Source organism: Amphiprion ocellaris, chromosome 16 (genome assembly GCF_022539595.1).
Source record: "Amphiprion ocellaris isolate individual 3 ecotype Okinawa chromosome 16, ASM2253959v1, whole genome shotgun sequence".
NCBI classification, from domain to species: domain Eukaryota; kingdom Metazoa; phylum Chordata; class Actinopteri; family Pomacentridae; genus Amphiprion; species Amphiprion ocellaris.
This window is the reverse complement of record NC_072781.1, coordinates 11,954,000-11,968,862: the sequence shown is the minus strand read 5'-3', so window position 1 is coordinate 11,968,862 and position 14,863 is coordinate 11,954,000. Positions and strand designations below refer to the sequence as shown.

The following is a 14,863-nucleotide window of genomic DNA, read 5'->3' as shown; positions in this document are numbered from 1 at the left end:
GATCACATTGCTGCATTGTCCACACCAGACCAGAAAATGGCTGTTCTACATCAAATGTGGCTCTATTTATTAAAATCCAAAATGTGTGAAATTCTGGTCTCAGCATGCGCTTGACTCATTCCACATGTGGCTTTGAAGATCTAACATGAAGCAAAATCCAATGTTAGCATCATTTCTCCCATGTTATTTTTTACTGAATGCACATTTCTACTGAAATGATGTGTAACCTTATTGCTGGTGGTTCCTCTGTCCTGCTGTTTTTCTTTTCTATCTTATTAGATCAAGTCACGGTGATGCTGATGTCCTCACAGTCATGACGAAGAGAGGAGCATTATTGCAGATAATGCCCAGCATTAATCTCACACTGCCCTACATATTCAGGGTTAGAGGTCAAATCCATTTCATGTTTTCTTCCTCACGCTTGAACTTGTATTGCGCTGTCTCCTCCCAGGACTATTTATTTTGACTCTAATGCCCTGCATGGTTTCAGATATCACTTCACCTCTCTCTCACATATATTGGGTCTGTTCAAAATGTCATGATATTTTAGAGTGAACTCCTGTATTTTGTGGAACAGATCGTGACTCAAGCTACTCAGTGTGCTTTAAATGTAAAGGTCTCCTTGTTTGTTTCCATGTGTTCCTTCAGAGCGCAGCAACAAGACACTCCCATGGTGTCATAATGACAAGGAGTGTTTAATGGCTTGTTAATAACAGAGAAGGACAGCTCACTGTTAGGCAACTGTTTTGAAATGTTTTTACGTCCAAAGAAACAACAGCATATTTTTCAATATCACTTTGGGTAGCCAGAGGTTTGGATTTACATAGTTCTTAAATACCACTTTAAATCTTCACTGGACTCCTCACAATGTTCTTTTTCCAATGATGACACTTAACCAAGCGGAAAACAGGATTGCATGTATTCAAATAAATAACCACAGCAGTTAATCACATTTTGTTTTTCGACAGAGTATAACTCAACATAGTACGGGAAAAGGCGATGCATTCATGTGTTTGTGTGCTATGACAAAGCCATAAAGCATGCCTCTTCAGCCAGCGCCTTCATAATGCTCCTCCACTATCACACAAACTGGTGCACACACACACACACACACACACACACACACACACACACACACACACATTTTCAAACACATCTTGAGAATAGTGCAGATTTAAGACCTGTCGTTCGTGTGAAACATAGTGAAAAGGAGTATCCTGTGGGGCCCTTGGGGGCCAGAAAGGTACTAAGTAGCTCTCTCTGTGTAATCGTGCATGCATGCATGTGTGTGTGTGTGTGTGTGTGTGTGTGTGTGCGTGTGTGTGTGTAGTGGCGGAGAGAGTGACCCGAGAGGCCCAGCTAGTTACAGGCTCTCTGCTGGAGACCACCACTTCCACAAAACAAGCATTGTTGGTACAGAACTCCAGACAGCAGAAACACACTCTGGAAATAGCTTGTATGTACACATGCACATTCAAAAATACATACACACTGGAGACAAAACTATGTCGGGTTTGGAACCAGCGGTCCCTGCAGAGGTCGTGTTCTGTTCGCCATGAATAAAATCACAGCAAGTCCCTAAAAGAGTCTCATCGCACAGCCCCAGCTCAGGCTGCTGCTCCAGAACTCCCTCACACACACACACAGAAATACACACACTGTACAAAATGTGAATCCCTGTCCTAACAATAGCCCTTGGGTGGTTGGTCAGACTATTATTGAAGGTGTTTCTATGCTAATTATGTGTGACTGAGAGCATGTCAGAAGCAGTTACTGGAAATAATGTGGTGAGCTGGAAATTTTGAGGTGGAATTACTTTGGCTGCAAAGAAAAAAAGCAGTTTCAACAGAGGCTTTGTCTGAGCAGCGCTAAACAAATGAGTACAACTTCTGTTCTGAATCACTGCTCTTAAGAAACGGGATCAGTGATATTATTCCACCGAAGTAAAATACCATCAGGAAGATATTGTCATTATCACCATCAACATCATCACCATCAGAGGGAGAAGGGGGTCAGCATCATGACCTCCACTTCTGGCTGTGCGCTCTGCAGAGACCTCGTTGGCTGACAGGAGTATACGTCAGCGCCTCTCTCCGCTCCAGTATAACCCCCTCAAGCCTCTGGCGGTCACACAGACGCAAGTGTAAAAGTAGCAGCTCCAACTGTTGCCCGGACTAAAACCCATTCAGCATCCAGGTCTCACACAGTCTGACAGAGAGGAGAGAAAGAGAGAGAGAGAGACGGCGCACCGAGCCCGAAGAGGAAAGTGAGAGGAGAGGTGGAACGTTTGCGCACAGCCTTTCTAGTCTGGATTGCTTTGGCGCGCGTCTTTTGGATAGTTTATCGGACATTTTTCTGCACTGTTTGCCTCTGGGATTTTTTGATTTTGATTTCGTTTCAACACTTAAATGGCAGTTCTAAGTATGATTTCCACGCACCTGCTCCTGTTGATGATCAACTGCTTCCTGGGCGCCGCGTCGGTGAGGACAGTAACCGTGGACAGCCGCTTTCACCAGTCGTCTTCGGATCCAGATGACCTGGATCAGGACATGGTCTACCAGCACATGCACCGATTGTACGAGAAATACAACAAGGAAAACCGCCTGAAAGAAGGAAACACTGTCAGGAGTTTCAAAGCCAGTCAAGGTGTGTGAATTGTGTCATCCAGCAATACGCAATCGATAGGGATCCCCTCCTGTAAAAGCGCTCAAATACATCAGCTGAGATTTAATCACGGAGTTAAAACTTAATAACCTTGTGTGCCATTAGTGCACCAGTAATCCGACGCAAAAAGGCAAACAATGAGATGCGTAGCCAGAAAATTCCCCTGATCCTTTCCATGGATGGTTATTAAAAGTTCAGCACGCAGTGCGGCTGCATGGCTAGGTCAGACGCTCTAAATAGGTAGGATTGTTTTGGAACAGTCTGAGAATGCATTTAAATGATTTTGGGACGCTGTGGGCTCACTGTGTTTGTGGTGGCAGCTGTGCTCCTTGTGCGCACAGTCTGATCATTTACCCCAGACAGACGCGCAAGAATGCACGCGTAAAAATACAGTACAGCAAAACCTCCGTGGGCAGTTACGCGCTGCAAAAGAGGTCATTGTCGTGGCTCCTGTTGTTCCTGTTGTTCCTGCAGGACATGAGTGACTCCACGTCCTGGAGTCAGGGGGCTTAAAGCACAGTCGTTCCTCTCTGTCTGATGCTGTTTTTACAAACACAACTCACAGGCATTTTTATCCCACATAGCTCTCAGATAGCATATCATAACAAGTGTGTATTTTCACTGCATAGGCTTGGTGTAATCCAAGGAGAGATGTAAGAGACTTTTCACAACAATGTAAGACCTGTTAAAACAGTTGATTATGTCTTGGTGTCTGGGCAGACAGTGCTGGCTGTATTAAGCTTAAGGAGAAACTTTAAGAGAAACTGAGGTAAGCATTTCCATATGCAGGCTGAATCCGAGGTAATGTATATCTCTTGAGTCAGTCCATACTTCCGCTGAACTCTTACACAATGAACAATAACTCTGCTGTTGAAGTTAATGTTCATCATGAATATGTAGCTCTCTGCTCACCCCCATCAGCCCCTGCCAGCCAGATCCTCAGTCTGGTTCCTCTTAAGGGCACCTTCTGAAATCCTGAAAGCCATGAAACCACACAGCTCAGTCATGTAGCACTGTGTGAAGGAAAGTGTTTAATTGTTCCATTTTTTTTAGATTTAAACCACAGAGTAGGGCCTTTGGTGGAACATGATACCCTTTTCTCAACCCCTTTCCTACTCATATGGGATATCATTGTTTATTTCCTTTTCAGTCAATCTTGACAGATTGTTTTCTAAAATTACTGGTAAGTAGCCACTATTACTGAAAATGCTTGAGTTCAAATAAGGTTCGGTTCCTACACTGATGAATGTCTTTATCTTCTAATCACAGCAAACATTTTGTCCCAAGAGTCAAAGAACCAACAGATAATCATGAACTCATTGTGGCTAATTCGTCCTTTTCAAAACAAGACCATAGAACCACCTGTGAGATACAAAAGTGCACAATTGTTTCCATATGAACCTTTGAAGAAAAATTAGGATTTTAAAGTACATCATTCCTCTTGCGCACTGAAATAAAGATGTTTTACTTTTTACACTTTGGAACTGTCTTTTTAAAACTGTTTTGGGTATCAATTATTTTGTCCTCCTTTGCTTAAAACACTGAAAACACGTCACTTTATGGAAACAGAATTCCTTGTAGTTTTGTTCACCTGCCTCACTTGACACTAACGGGTTGATTGATTGTCTTTGCAGAGTCGTCTGACCGCAGGATGATGTACCGACTCAACCTTACAACCTTACAGGACTCAGAGGTCATCCTCTCTGCCACATTCCACTTCCTACTTGATAAGCACTCACATCACAAACCTTGGTTCTGTAAACGCTTCAAGAGTCCATCCTGTCGCTCCTCAGACATCCACCCTTCTCCGTCCGTCAGCTTGCTACTTCGCTCTGTCTCCTCCGGGTCAGAGGTCAGATCTGGGTCAATGGGGTCATTTCTAGGCAACGTGACCTTCCACCCCCACAGGAGAGGGGTGTGGCAGATGAAAGATGTGACCCAGGTCATAAAGGAGGCACGGGACAAGGGTCATCTGCTGGTGTCAGTTGAACTGGACTTAAGGAAGCAGTACCAGAAGAAACCAGAGGAGACTCTCTCTGCTGGCAGCATGCCCTACCTGTTACTGTATGCCAATGACCAAGCTTTGGCAGAGCCCAACAGTGTCGCTGCGAGCCTTCAGAGATATGACCCATTCAGTGAGGGAGGAGACACCTCACATTCCTCTCAGGCTTCTCAGCTCCTGCACAGACCAAACTCCTCTCCAGAGTTGAAAGGACGCGTGAGAAGGGAAGCAAATCTGCACTCTGACCCCATCCAGAACAATGAGCTGCCTGAGGTTGACTACAGGCCTGATGGATACAGGAAAGATGACCTTTGGGAAAGCACTTGGTACCTGGCACTCAAGCCCAAACCTAAATCTGGAAGGAAGGAACAGAAGAGAAAGAGCCATGAGGAGGAAGGAGCAGAAAGTAAACAAGTACATGAACCTCAGGTTCTCAAAGAGGGAGAAAGAACATCACAGGAGATCAAAACTGATGACTCAACTGTGACAAAACTCAAAGACAGTCGCACACAGACTGTCAGTGACATGCAAAAGCATGAGCGGAGAAATGAGGGAAAGGACGGAAAGAAGCACAAAGGAAGTGTGAACGCTCAGTCACCTGTTCTGAGTTTTGATGAACAAACAATGCGTAAAGCCAGGAGGCGGCAGTGGAGCAGCAACCAGCACAGAGGCTGTTCCAGGAGGAACCTCAGAGTGGATTTTGCAGATATTGGCTGGAGTGAGTGGGTCATAGCACCAAAGGCGTTTGACGCTTACTATTGTGCTGGTACATGTGGATTTCCCATGCCCAAGGTAGGTGCACAAACATCTAAGTCACTTTATATCATCTCGTTCAGTTCCAAATTACCATTATGAAGTTAGCATTATCTCATTCTCTTTCATCTATTATCTAACTAACTCCTTACATGGTTCTCCGTTCAAACTTTCCCAGGTGACGAGGCCATCTAACCACGCCACCATCCAGAGCATAGTCCGAGCCGTTGGGATTATCCCTGGGGTTCCTGAGCCTTGCTGCGTCCCAGAAAGTATGAGTCCTCTGGCTGTGCTCTACCAGGATGAATCCAGGAACCCAGTGCTCAAGATTTACCCCAATATGTCCGTCCAGTCCTGTTCGTGCAGATAGGAGGGAGGTGGAATCAGAGCAGGATGGATGTGGAGAGAAACAGAAAACAGGACTAATGGAGACAGAACCATACCTCTGCTAAGTGGCTTCCTCATACTGAGAAACAAAGTCACTTTGGCCGTCGCTATTCCTCGAGGAACATAGGCTGTAGAGAAATCACTTCCATCTCTCCTGTCCTGCGGCAGCAGACTTGAAGAGACACATTGTCTGGCATCTGCGTTAGCAAGAGGAACAGAGTCACACATGTAAAGTCAATGCTCCACATGTCTCTGAAGCCCAGTAGGTTTTATTCTGTGTTTGAAATAACATTGACATGGGCAGGAGCATTTCAGAGATGTTTTTCCTTTTTCATTGCAGAACGTACTTGTTTTTCAAAGAGCTCACAGTGAGTTTGTGTTCATGTTTTCTTTGGATACAAAGATTATAAATAAAAGACTTTATTAATGTGTCATCGGGCAGCTTACACAGCAGCATACACGAGAGAGATTATCAAACATTTTTACATACTGCGTCCAGCTGTTCTTACTTTTAAGCCAATCACACGGCACATTGTACATACATGCAAAGTTAATTTGTTTGCAAGACAGGAAGGTTATTGTACATTCTAGCTCTTTATATCTTAAAAAGGAAGTATCCAATGAATTGTAGAGAGCATCTGGAATTCATTTACACCCACCAACCCCTTCATAACACTTCAAGAATGTTCTTATTAAACCAGAAATATTTTTCTATTTTGAATGTGAAACTTGGTTAAAAATAATTTGTCATGGTTACTAGAAAATGTATTACTATATTTTAGATGTGTTTTGTACATGTGCATTGTTTAAATTATGAAAGGGCAGCCCTCTATAAGTTAGAATAAAAAGTAATTTAATCCAATGCTCTTGCCAGAGTGTTATTGTTTCACACAGTTTGTGTTATTCTTGGAGATTACTGCGCATAACATTTGATTGGGGTGAACTTTTCTGTCAAAACAAACCTTAAAGGGGACCACGGTTCCAAAATGGCTTTGTACAAAAGCAGGAAGGTTCCACTCAGAGATAACCAACATTCCCCTAAGACCCCTTGAACCCATTATTACCCCTCACCAAAGCCTCAGACGTCTGTTGTCCAGCAAATACTGTGACAGATGCAGCCGCCGTGGATTAATGGTTGATGGAGGAAGCAGGCGCTCACCTATTAGGACGTCAGCCACTCCAACTTCAAAACACAGTGCACTTCCCCTTTTCTACCCATTCAAAAGCAGAACTTTTCCAAGCACAGGGTTCTTTTTAAACAGATGGTCACAGATAGACAATGTCAACCACTTTAACTCTATTGCATGTCGCTTTTATTCACGAGGATGAAGGTGACCCATGTGGTGCCGAAACAGTGTGTCAAACTGACAGTGAAATGATAGAGGGAACCAACTGATTATTCACCCAATGACTCTGCGGTTGTTTTTGCCTCGAGTCTCAGAAAGTTGGCACGAAGCACCACATCTGTTTGCAACAACAGAACGCTTTGAAGTTTGCCACGACTGGACAGTAACTTTGTCTCAAAGACAGAGACATTTAGCAACCACGTGGGGGGAGGAGAGGAACAAAAGACTGAACAGTTACAGTATTTACTGCAGCTGAGAGTAATGTTTCAAGTCTTTTGGCTTGTGTGCATGCATTGTGTATGGAGAGGAGTCAGTTGTTGTCTTGGAAGATGAATTGTGCCACCTCTCTGATCTGGACTGATTGGTCCATTAGATGTACAGAGATGATAAAAAGTTTGGAAGTTTATGTTTCATTGTCTTACAGCAAATGAATCATGCATGCTGGATTTCATGTGGCTTTTTTTTTTTAAACACAGATCAGCAGAAGACCTATGAATGTTAAAGTGGAAACAGATATCTACAAATTTAAACCCCTTTACTACACAGTGTGTCTCTATTCAACCAATGATTTGACTTCTACAGCCAAAGGGTGCATCAGACTAATAATTTATGTGTTTTTTTTTATTATAGGGATGAATTACCTTGCAAGCATGCAATTTGTTTTTTAGATTTCTACACAAGTTTGATCACTTTGTAGAGATCTGTTCTCACTTTCACACAAGACTTTTCTGTTAATAAGTAAAACAAACAAAAAAGTCTATTAAAATCCTCTATGATTCAATGTTTTAAAACAAAGGAACATGAAAACGTCTTTTACAAAAAGTGAAAACTATGTATGTTAACCAGTAAATATAATACAAATAGGGAAATGTTATCATTTTATCTAGACAAAACCTATTTTACCATTTGTTATAACAACAGTAAATTGATGTTTCATAAAGAAGTGGCCAGAAACTGAGAGTTCACTGACAAAGGGTACTTCTGTTTAATTTTAATATGCATTGATAAGTTAATGAGCAGTATCACAACCCTAAAAAGCTGATCTTTAAGTCATATTTCAGAATGACGAAGAGAGACAGATGTGGGGAGAGTGAGATGCCTTGTCTACCCGAATACGTAGTTCATTTTTCTCCCTTCTGAACAAGTGGAAACGTTCAGAAACTCTAACCCGCTTTACAAACGCACCATTTATGGGCTATAACCTCCATTTAAATTATAATAACTGTAATTAGGGTTATTATAAATCATGTTTACATTAATAGCTGCTTTACCTTTAAAGTAGGCTGGCCAAACTGTAATGAACACATCCAGGTTCATTTCTTTTTTCTTTTTTTTGCTCATTTCCTAACTGATCCCCTTTACAGTCTGAACTCACAGTCTGCTATTAGAGTGAACCCCACGTCAACCACAATCACGGTCACAGGAGAGTACTTACAATGGTCAGTTCCAGCCGAGAAAACCACAGTAGTCTAGGCTCGCATTCAGAGCCCAAAATGCCTAAAAGCCAAAACGAGGCAAGTGGGGGAACCAAGAACAATATTTGTTTTTCCACACGATGACTGTTCAATTAAAGGAGAGAAATACAGCCATTATTAGACAACAGAGGATTTTCTGTGTCTGGGCTGAAATGGCTTTCCTCACATGGCGACTGAGCTCAGAGAAGTAATAGCTGCGTTCATTAGGACGTGGCTTTAGTAGAGTGTCACTGTGTCCCTTAATCACCCATTTAATCATATGGGCCACCGGTTTTTTTTATTTAAAAATCTTGTTTTTTTCTTTAGAAACTGTAAAAAGAGGAAAGTAATCTACCTTCTGCGGTTTCCAAATAACTTTTTGAACTTTATTCCAGCCAAGAAATCCATTTGAGGACGGAAACCAATCTTGTTTGGTCTACCAAAAGGTAAGTGCTGAACAATAATGTCTTGTGTAGATTTCAGCCACAGTTATAAAACACATCAGTGATGCTCTCCAGTTTATCATAATCCCAAACAAAACATCCATGAAGTAAATCTGTCTATTTCCAAAAAAAGGCACCTGTTGATGCCCTTATCAGTTTGTGGCACAAAGACACTGAGAGGATAAACTGTCTTATTTAACTAAAAGTAGACAATAGTGTGAGGAGGGTTATGTTACACAGCTACAGAACAAGGTTTCAGCCTGACTTTTCCATGAATTTCATGCTTTTGTCCCGCCTCATTTACCTGCAACAGAACTGGCTATTTTTGCCCATCTGTCCACAGCTTAACCTAATGAAAAGTAAGCTGTCCGTGATTCGGTGGAGAGACATAAAATTGCAAATTCAAAGTAGTGAAGCTTGTGTGGCAGGTCTGTAGATAAATGATAAACAACAAAACCATTTAAACTTGATGAGGTAGCCTGCAAATGAGTCTGTCAATGCCTGATCTCAAATGCCCCACAAATATTATATGGATTTGCATTTTAAACAACTAATTTTGTCTTACATTGTGAAGTTGAGAGCAGTATAACCTGTTCACTTTTTCTGCAAATCATATAATCCTGGTGTCATTTTGGGCAGACTAAAGAAAGCAAACATATTTGATAGATATTTCATATGTCCAATGCTTTAAAGGGGAGGAAAAAGTTTGTCTCAGTCGCCGCCTGTTGGGCCAGAAAAAAAAAATTACACCCACAAAGCATCACAAAAGTGGGGAAAGAAATACTCGACACGTTTGTTTTACTCTCATAATTTTAGATTTCAAAACCAATGTGCAAACACACTCAATCTATTGTCTCCTGTACAAATCAGAGCAGAGAAAAGCTGATAAATAAGAGGATTGCGTCGAGATATTTCTGACAATCGTGAGCTGTCCTCCAGATCTCTCCGTCTTTTCCCCTCCTGAGTTCCATAAGGCACAAAATAATCATCAACTTAACATACAGCGCTAAAAGGACAGACAACAAACTGCAGTGAGCTCAGCTTTACACGCACCTCTATCGTCATCTAGTGGACAGGCTGTGGCGGCCAGGAGTTGCTATTTTACAGCTAACCTACATTCAACACCAAAGTCTCAGCGAGGATTTTGGAGACTAATATTGTTAAATACGAACATCCTTTAAGAAATAAATAGAGTCTGTTTATTTTTTTGTCTCTTGTGGCTCAGTTATGAGAAGTCATATGTCTGGACAGGTGGTGCCGCTCTCGGAAGTATTCGTGGCAGATCGGGCAGGTGAGTTTCTCCTCCCTCCTCCTCCTCACCTGAGACTCCGCCGCGAACTCCTTCTTGTGGTGAGAGCGCATGTGGAAAACGAGGTCTGAGGTCATGCGGAAGGACAAGTTGCATTTGGCGCACCAGTTCTGCACCGACACGCCGAATGAAGTGAAAGTCGGCGGGAGGATCGTGAGAGAAGATGGGGTCTGCAGCTGCGCGCCAATGTTTCTGGACCAGTGCTCCGGTGCGTAATGGAAAGCGTTGTTTAGCGCAACCGGAGAGGGCACGGTCTGTAAGTCACCGCTCAGGATGTTGGATGTCATCAGATTGTTGTATCCCAGAACAGTCCTGGAGGTGAAAGCATCAGTCATCTCCTCCAGGCGGCTAGAGGGGGCTGTTGAAGCGCTGCTCAGATGCGCCTGAGGGTCAGCGGGAGAAGTTCTTTTACTTGGTTTACAGAAAGCGCTTTTCTGCTCCCCCTGGCTGTTGGATAGGACCAGAGAAAACGCGCTGCTGCTGCTGCTTGAGCGCACACCAGAGCTCTCTCCAGTCTCCGAGCGCACGCCCGTCTCTCTGTCGTGCGTAAAACTCCCCTCGGCATCTCCATCTTCTGCAAAATCATCGGTTTTACGTCCCAAATGATCCAGTTTGATTTTATCAGCTTTTGGTTTCCCCTCTGAGGAAGAGGCGTCTCCTGCTGCCTGGTCGTGGCCCTTAATCAGTTGCGTAATATTGTCATCATTAGAAATATTAGTTTTTTCTAACAGAACAGTTTTTCGCCATTTGGGGTAAAGAGTTTCCTCGTATTTCCTCCTCTTGGGGGAAATCTCGGCGTCCTCGTTGCTGCCAGATTTTTTGTGTTCCAAATCTCTGGCGATGTTGTGGAAATCTGTCACTTTGTGCTGCCTCTTAATCTCCACGTGTTTGTGCTCGTAAACCTCGCGGCTCCAAGTGTCACTCTTTACTTGAGTACACATGAATCGGCAGTGAGCCAGGAAAGGATATTCATTTTTGAAGACCTGACTACAACGTCCACATTTGAATTCTGCGAGAGAAAGAAAAAAAAAATAACACAAATGTGACAAAGTGCACATAAATCCACATTTTGAATTGGCATACATTGTAACTGACATTTTCTCATAAGTCCAAATGTAATGATGGACACGATGCTTTGAATGGTTTATATGAAATAAATTCCACTTTTAACTTTCCTCAAGCTAAACACGCCCTCACTTGACCTTGCACTCGCACCACACATCTCTGTCTCACCTTCTTTTGATCCTTTGCTCATGTCTGTGAAGCCCAGTAGGTGAGACAGCTCCTGGTCATACCACACCAGCAGCTCCTCCTCCTGCTTGATGTCTCTGGTGGTCCGCACATACAGCTGACCCGCTTTCAGAAAGGCCTCTGTGTTTTGTTCCTGTCTGTTGCACGCAGCCTGGACGATCCGCAACCAGGACAGCACCAGGGCAGAATTACGCATGGCCTCAGGGTCGACCTATTGACAGGAACCACTGACAATTTACTCCCACATGATACCATTACAATAATTTGTTGGCTTGGCATTCTTGAAATGTATATATAAATTGTTAATCTGGCAAAACGTTTGCAGCAGGTGGCATTTTAATTTGCTGAAATTATTTTATTCACGTTTTAATAATGGCCATTTGACAATATAAGATAGCAGCTTTACGTCAAACAAAATGCAGGTGGGCAGCTTAAAAATATAGTCACATAATAGGAAATAAAGTAAATATTAAAAAAATAGTCACTCAAAAATTATAATAGGAACAAACAAAAAAGTCAAAAACAGAGTGGCTGTGAAATTTCTGTTGGCACATACTGAGTTATATAATAACTAGCTGAAGTAAAGCTGTTCTCAGATGCCAAAAAATAGTTCACGTGTCCATGTTGCATGGCATTTGAACACAAAATTGTGTAACTCACCCTGAACACGTAGGATTTGGCTCTCTTGTCGCAAGATTTCTGCGCTATGAAGGCGATGGTATCGTAGAAAGTGTTGTGGAGAACACATGGACCAAAGCACGTGCCTGCAGGGATGCTGCGCGTAACGACCACACTGGTGTAGAGATCCGCTGGATGCTGGAGGAATTTACTGTCACCGGTCCAGATGGACCGAGGCAGGAAAGTGTGATCCATCGTTAAACTGCAACAGAATACAAGAGTTATTATAATTTAAGGTGCAAGTAAACAATTTGGGTGTTAAATGGTTTGGAATTAATATTGTTTCAACATGGAGGTAAAACCACGACCATTTTAAAATATGTGTTTTTGTCAAACAAAATAGTAATTAGCCAATTATCAGGCTAAGTGATGTCCAAGTAGGGTTTAATGGTCTGACATGCCGGTGGCCAGTTTGGATGTGCTATAAGACCGCGCAGAATTGTGTTGCCTTGCTGAAAAAAATAATACACCCCACAGTATTTTATGTTTTTTTTTTCTCGCCTAGTAAAATTAAGATTCCTACTGTGAAGCAGGCGCAGCCGGTGTCGAGGCAAAATGATTTCTAACGTCCTTTGTCTCAGTTTTTCACTCGGTTACTCCTTTTGTCTCCACATCTGCCGTGGAGTCCAACTGCCTCCTCTGTGCGCAGGAGAAGTTCAATATGTTTTTTCCCCCATAATTTATGAACATCATTTACGCACGGAGATTACGTGACTATTAATTTTCTGGTAGCTGATTATTTGATAAAATAAAACGCGTTGGATCTTTTGGTTTCTAGTTTGAAATACTGAACGAGCAGCATCACAAGAGAACGAGCTTGTGCCAGTGTGAAAATGCGAGATTTTCCCTTTAAACCTAATGACATTTGAGAGTGAAAATGGTGTATCCCTGTGAGGTGAAGTGAATTAAGAGTGCTGAATGTGGACTCACCCGCCGGACATGGAGGAGGATGTTGGCTCCGCGTGGCAGCAAGTTGCAGCAGGTGCAGCGGACCTCGGTAAAGCGAAGCCCTCTCGGTTGTTGGTGGCGACTTACTTATCCGACTGAATCTTCCTCCGCACTGTCGTCTCTCTCCTCTCCCACTCCCACTTATCCCCTCCACAGGGACGCACTGAAGCGTGGCGCATTGATTTAAACACGTGCGCGCTCAGGCACAAATGCGCGCGCACACATACACACGCCTTCAATTTGGCCTCCTATTGGTAAATTCTCCTTTGTCTGATTTACAGTCCTCTCAGAGAAGAAGAGAGATGTTTGTGTTAATATGCAGAGAATCGTGATCATTTGGATAATAATGCACACTTTGGGTCATTTCTAATATAACTGCACAGCATCCTGCAGGCTGATGTGGACACACTTTGCACCAAATATACACATAAATAACACTGTCACCTTTCGCACAATGTTTCCAATACAGTGTTCCAAGTCTCTACTGCGTAATTGCGTATTTGTTTGCTTCTGGTGGCTGATGTGGACACATTGTGCACCGCATGTGCACAAAAATAACACTGTCACCTTTTGCGCAATGGTTCAGAGACTGTGTTCCAAGTCTCTACTGCGTAACTGTGTATTTTGCTTCTTAAATTTGACTGAAATCATGAACTAGATGAACACAACTTATGGCAAAAGACCCCACGCAACGTTTGCCAGCCTGCAATTCATCACATAAAAATCATTATACTGACATGTTGTGGTTTTAAATGAAAGTCGATGCACTAATTGGGCTCTACTTTGCGCAACAGATAGTCAGACAAACCACAAACACGCTATGTGGGATTGAAAGACAATTTCTGTGTACGTTTCTGGAAACAATAAGTCCATCTCCACCAGAGTCACATGAGTGTTGAAAATTGTCCTTTGTGAGCAATGTGAAATTGTAAAATTGGCGTGATGCAGGGTGGTCTTGGGTTTGCCACCGGGTAAATGCATTATTCATAAACTAAATGTTTCTGTCTAATGAGCATTTAATGATTATTCTGCATCAAAGCTCTGGTTTTGGGTAAATGTCCTGCTGGTTATTGAGCCAAATGTCTGTAATGAGAAAGCAGGAACACATAAAAGCCTTGAAGGAGGAACTCTTTTGGGGGAGCTCCAACAGTCTGGTTAAAGTACAATTACGCCAAAATGACTATTTTTATTTGATGTTAGATAACACTCCCCGTGTTTGTGGTAGTTTATCACATTGTAATGGTTCGGGAGGTTTGATGACAATCACAGGAAGACATGGAAATCCTTTAAGCATTACATCCTTAGAGGCCATTTGCATTCAAATTCAGATCTGTAACTGTGCTTGTCTTTGGAGTTTTGGATGGATTGAACTTTTAGAAAAACACAAATTCTGAGGCACAGTTTTACAAAAGGGTATAAACAGTTGGATTTACTTGGCCTGTAGCTGTATGAGATTAAATCACTGACTTAACTAAACCTTAAAAGCTTAATTGATTTTACTATCTCTAAAAATTGGCGTAATAAAGCAAAATATCGGGATTTTTAAAGAGAAGAACATAGTTTAGTTTTAATTTGTAATACACATTTCTGGTGTCTGTTTCCAAATACTAAATCAGTGCAGTTTTATA

General features: G+C 42.4%; 2 protein-coding genes across 2 annotated transcripts; one reads left to right on the top strand and one right to left on the bottom strand.

The window, feature by feature from the left end:
* Positions 1–2,084: 2,084 nt before the first annotated feature.
* Positions 2,085–6,668, top strand: gdf10a (growth differentiation factor 10a). Its single transcript, XM_023283730.3, has 3 exons — positions 2,085–2,646; positions 4,299–5,458; positions 5,598–6,668. Exons 1-3 carry the CDS (start codon positions 2,409–2,411, stop codon positions 5,787–5,789), a joined length of 1,590 nt encoding a protein of 529 aa, XP_023139498.2. The 5' UTR covers positions 2,085–2,408; the 3' UTR covers positions 5,790–6,668.
* A 112-nt stretch (positions 6,669–6,780) lies between these two features.
* Positions 6,781–14,209, bottom strand: prdm8 (PR domain containing 8). Its single transcript, XM_023283738.3, has 4 exons — positions 13,218–14,209; positions 12,270–12,489; positions 11,592–11,820; positions 6,781–11,367 (listed from the first exon to the last, which is right to left on the bottom strand). Exons 1-4 carry the CDS (start codon positions 13,226–13,228, stop codon positions 10,271–10,273), a joined length of 1,557 nt encoding a protein of 518 aa, XP_023139506.2. The 5' UTR covers positions 13,229–14,209; the 3' UTR covers positions 6,781–10,270.
* Positions 14,210–14,863: the final 654 nt, after the last annotated feature.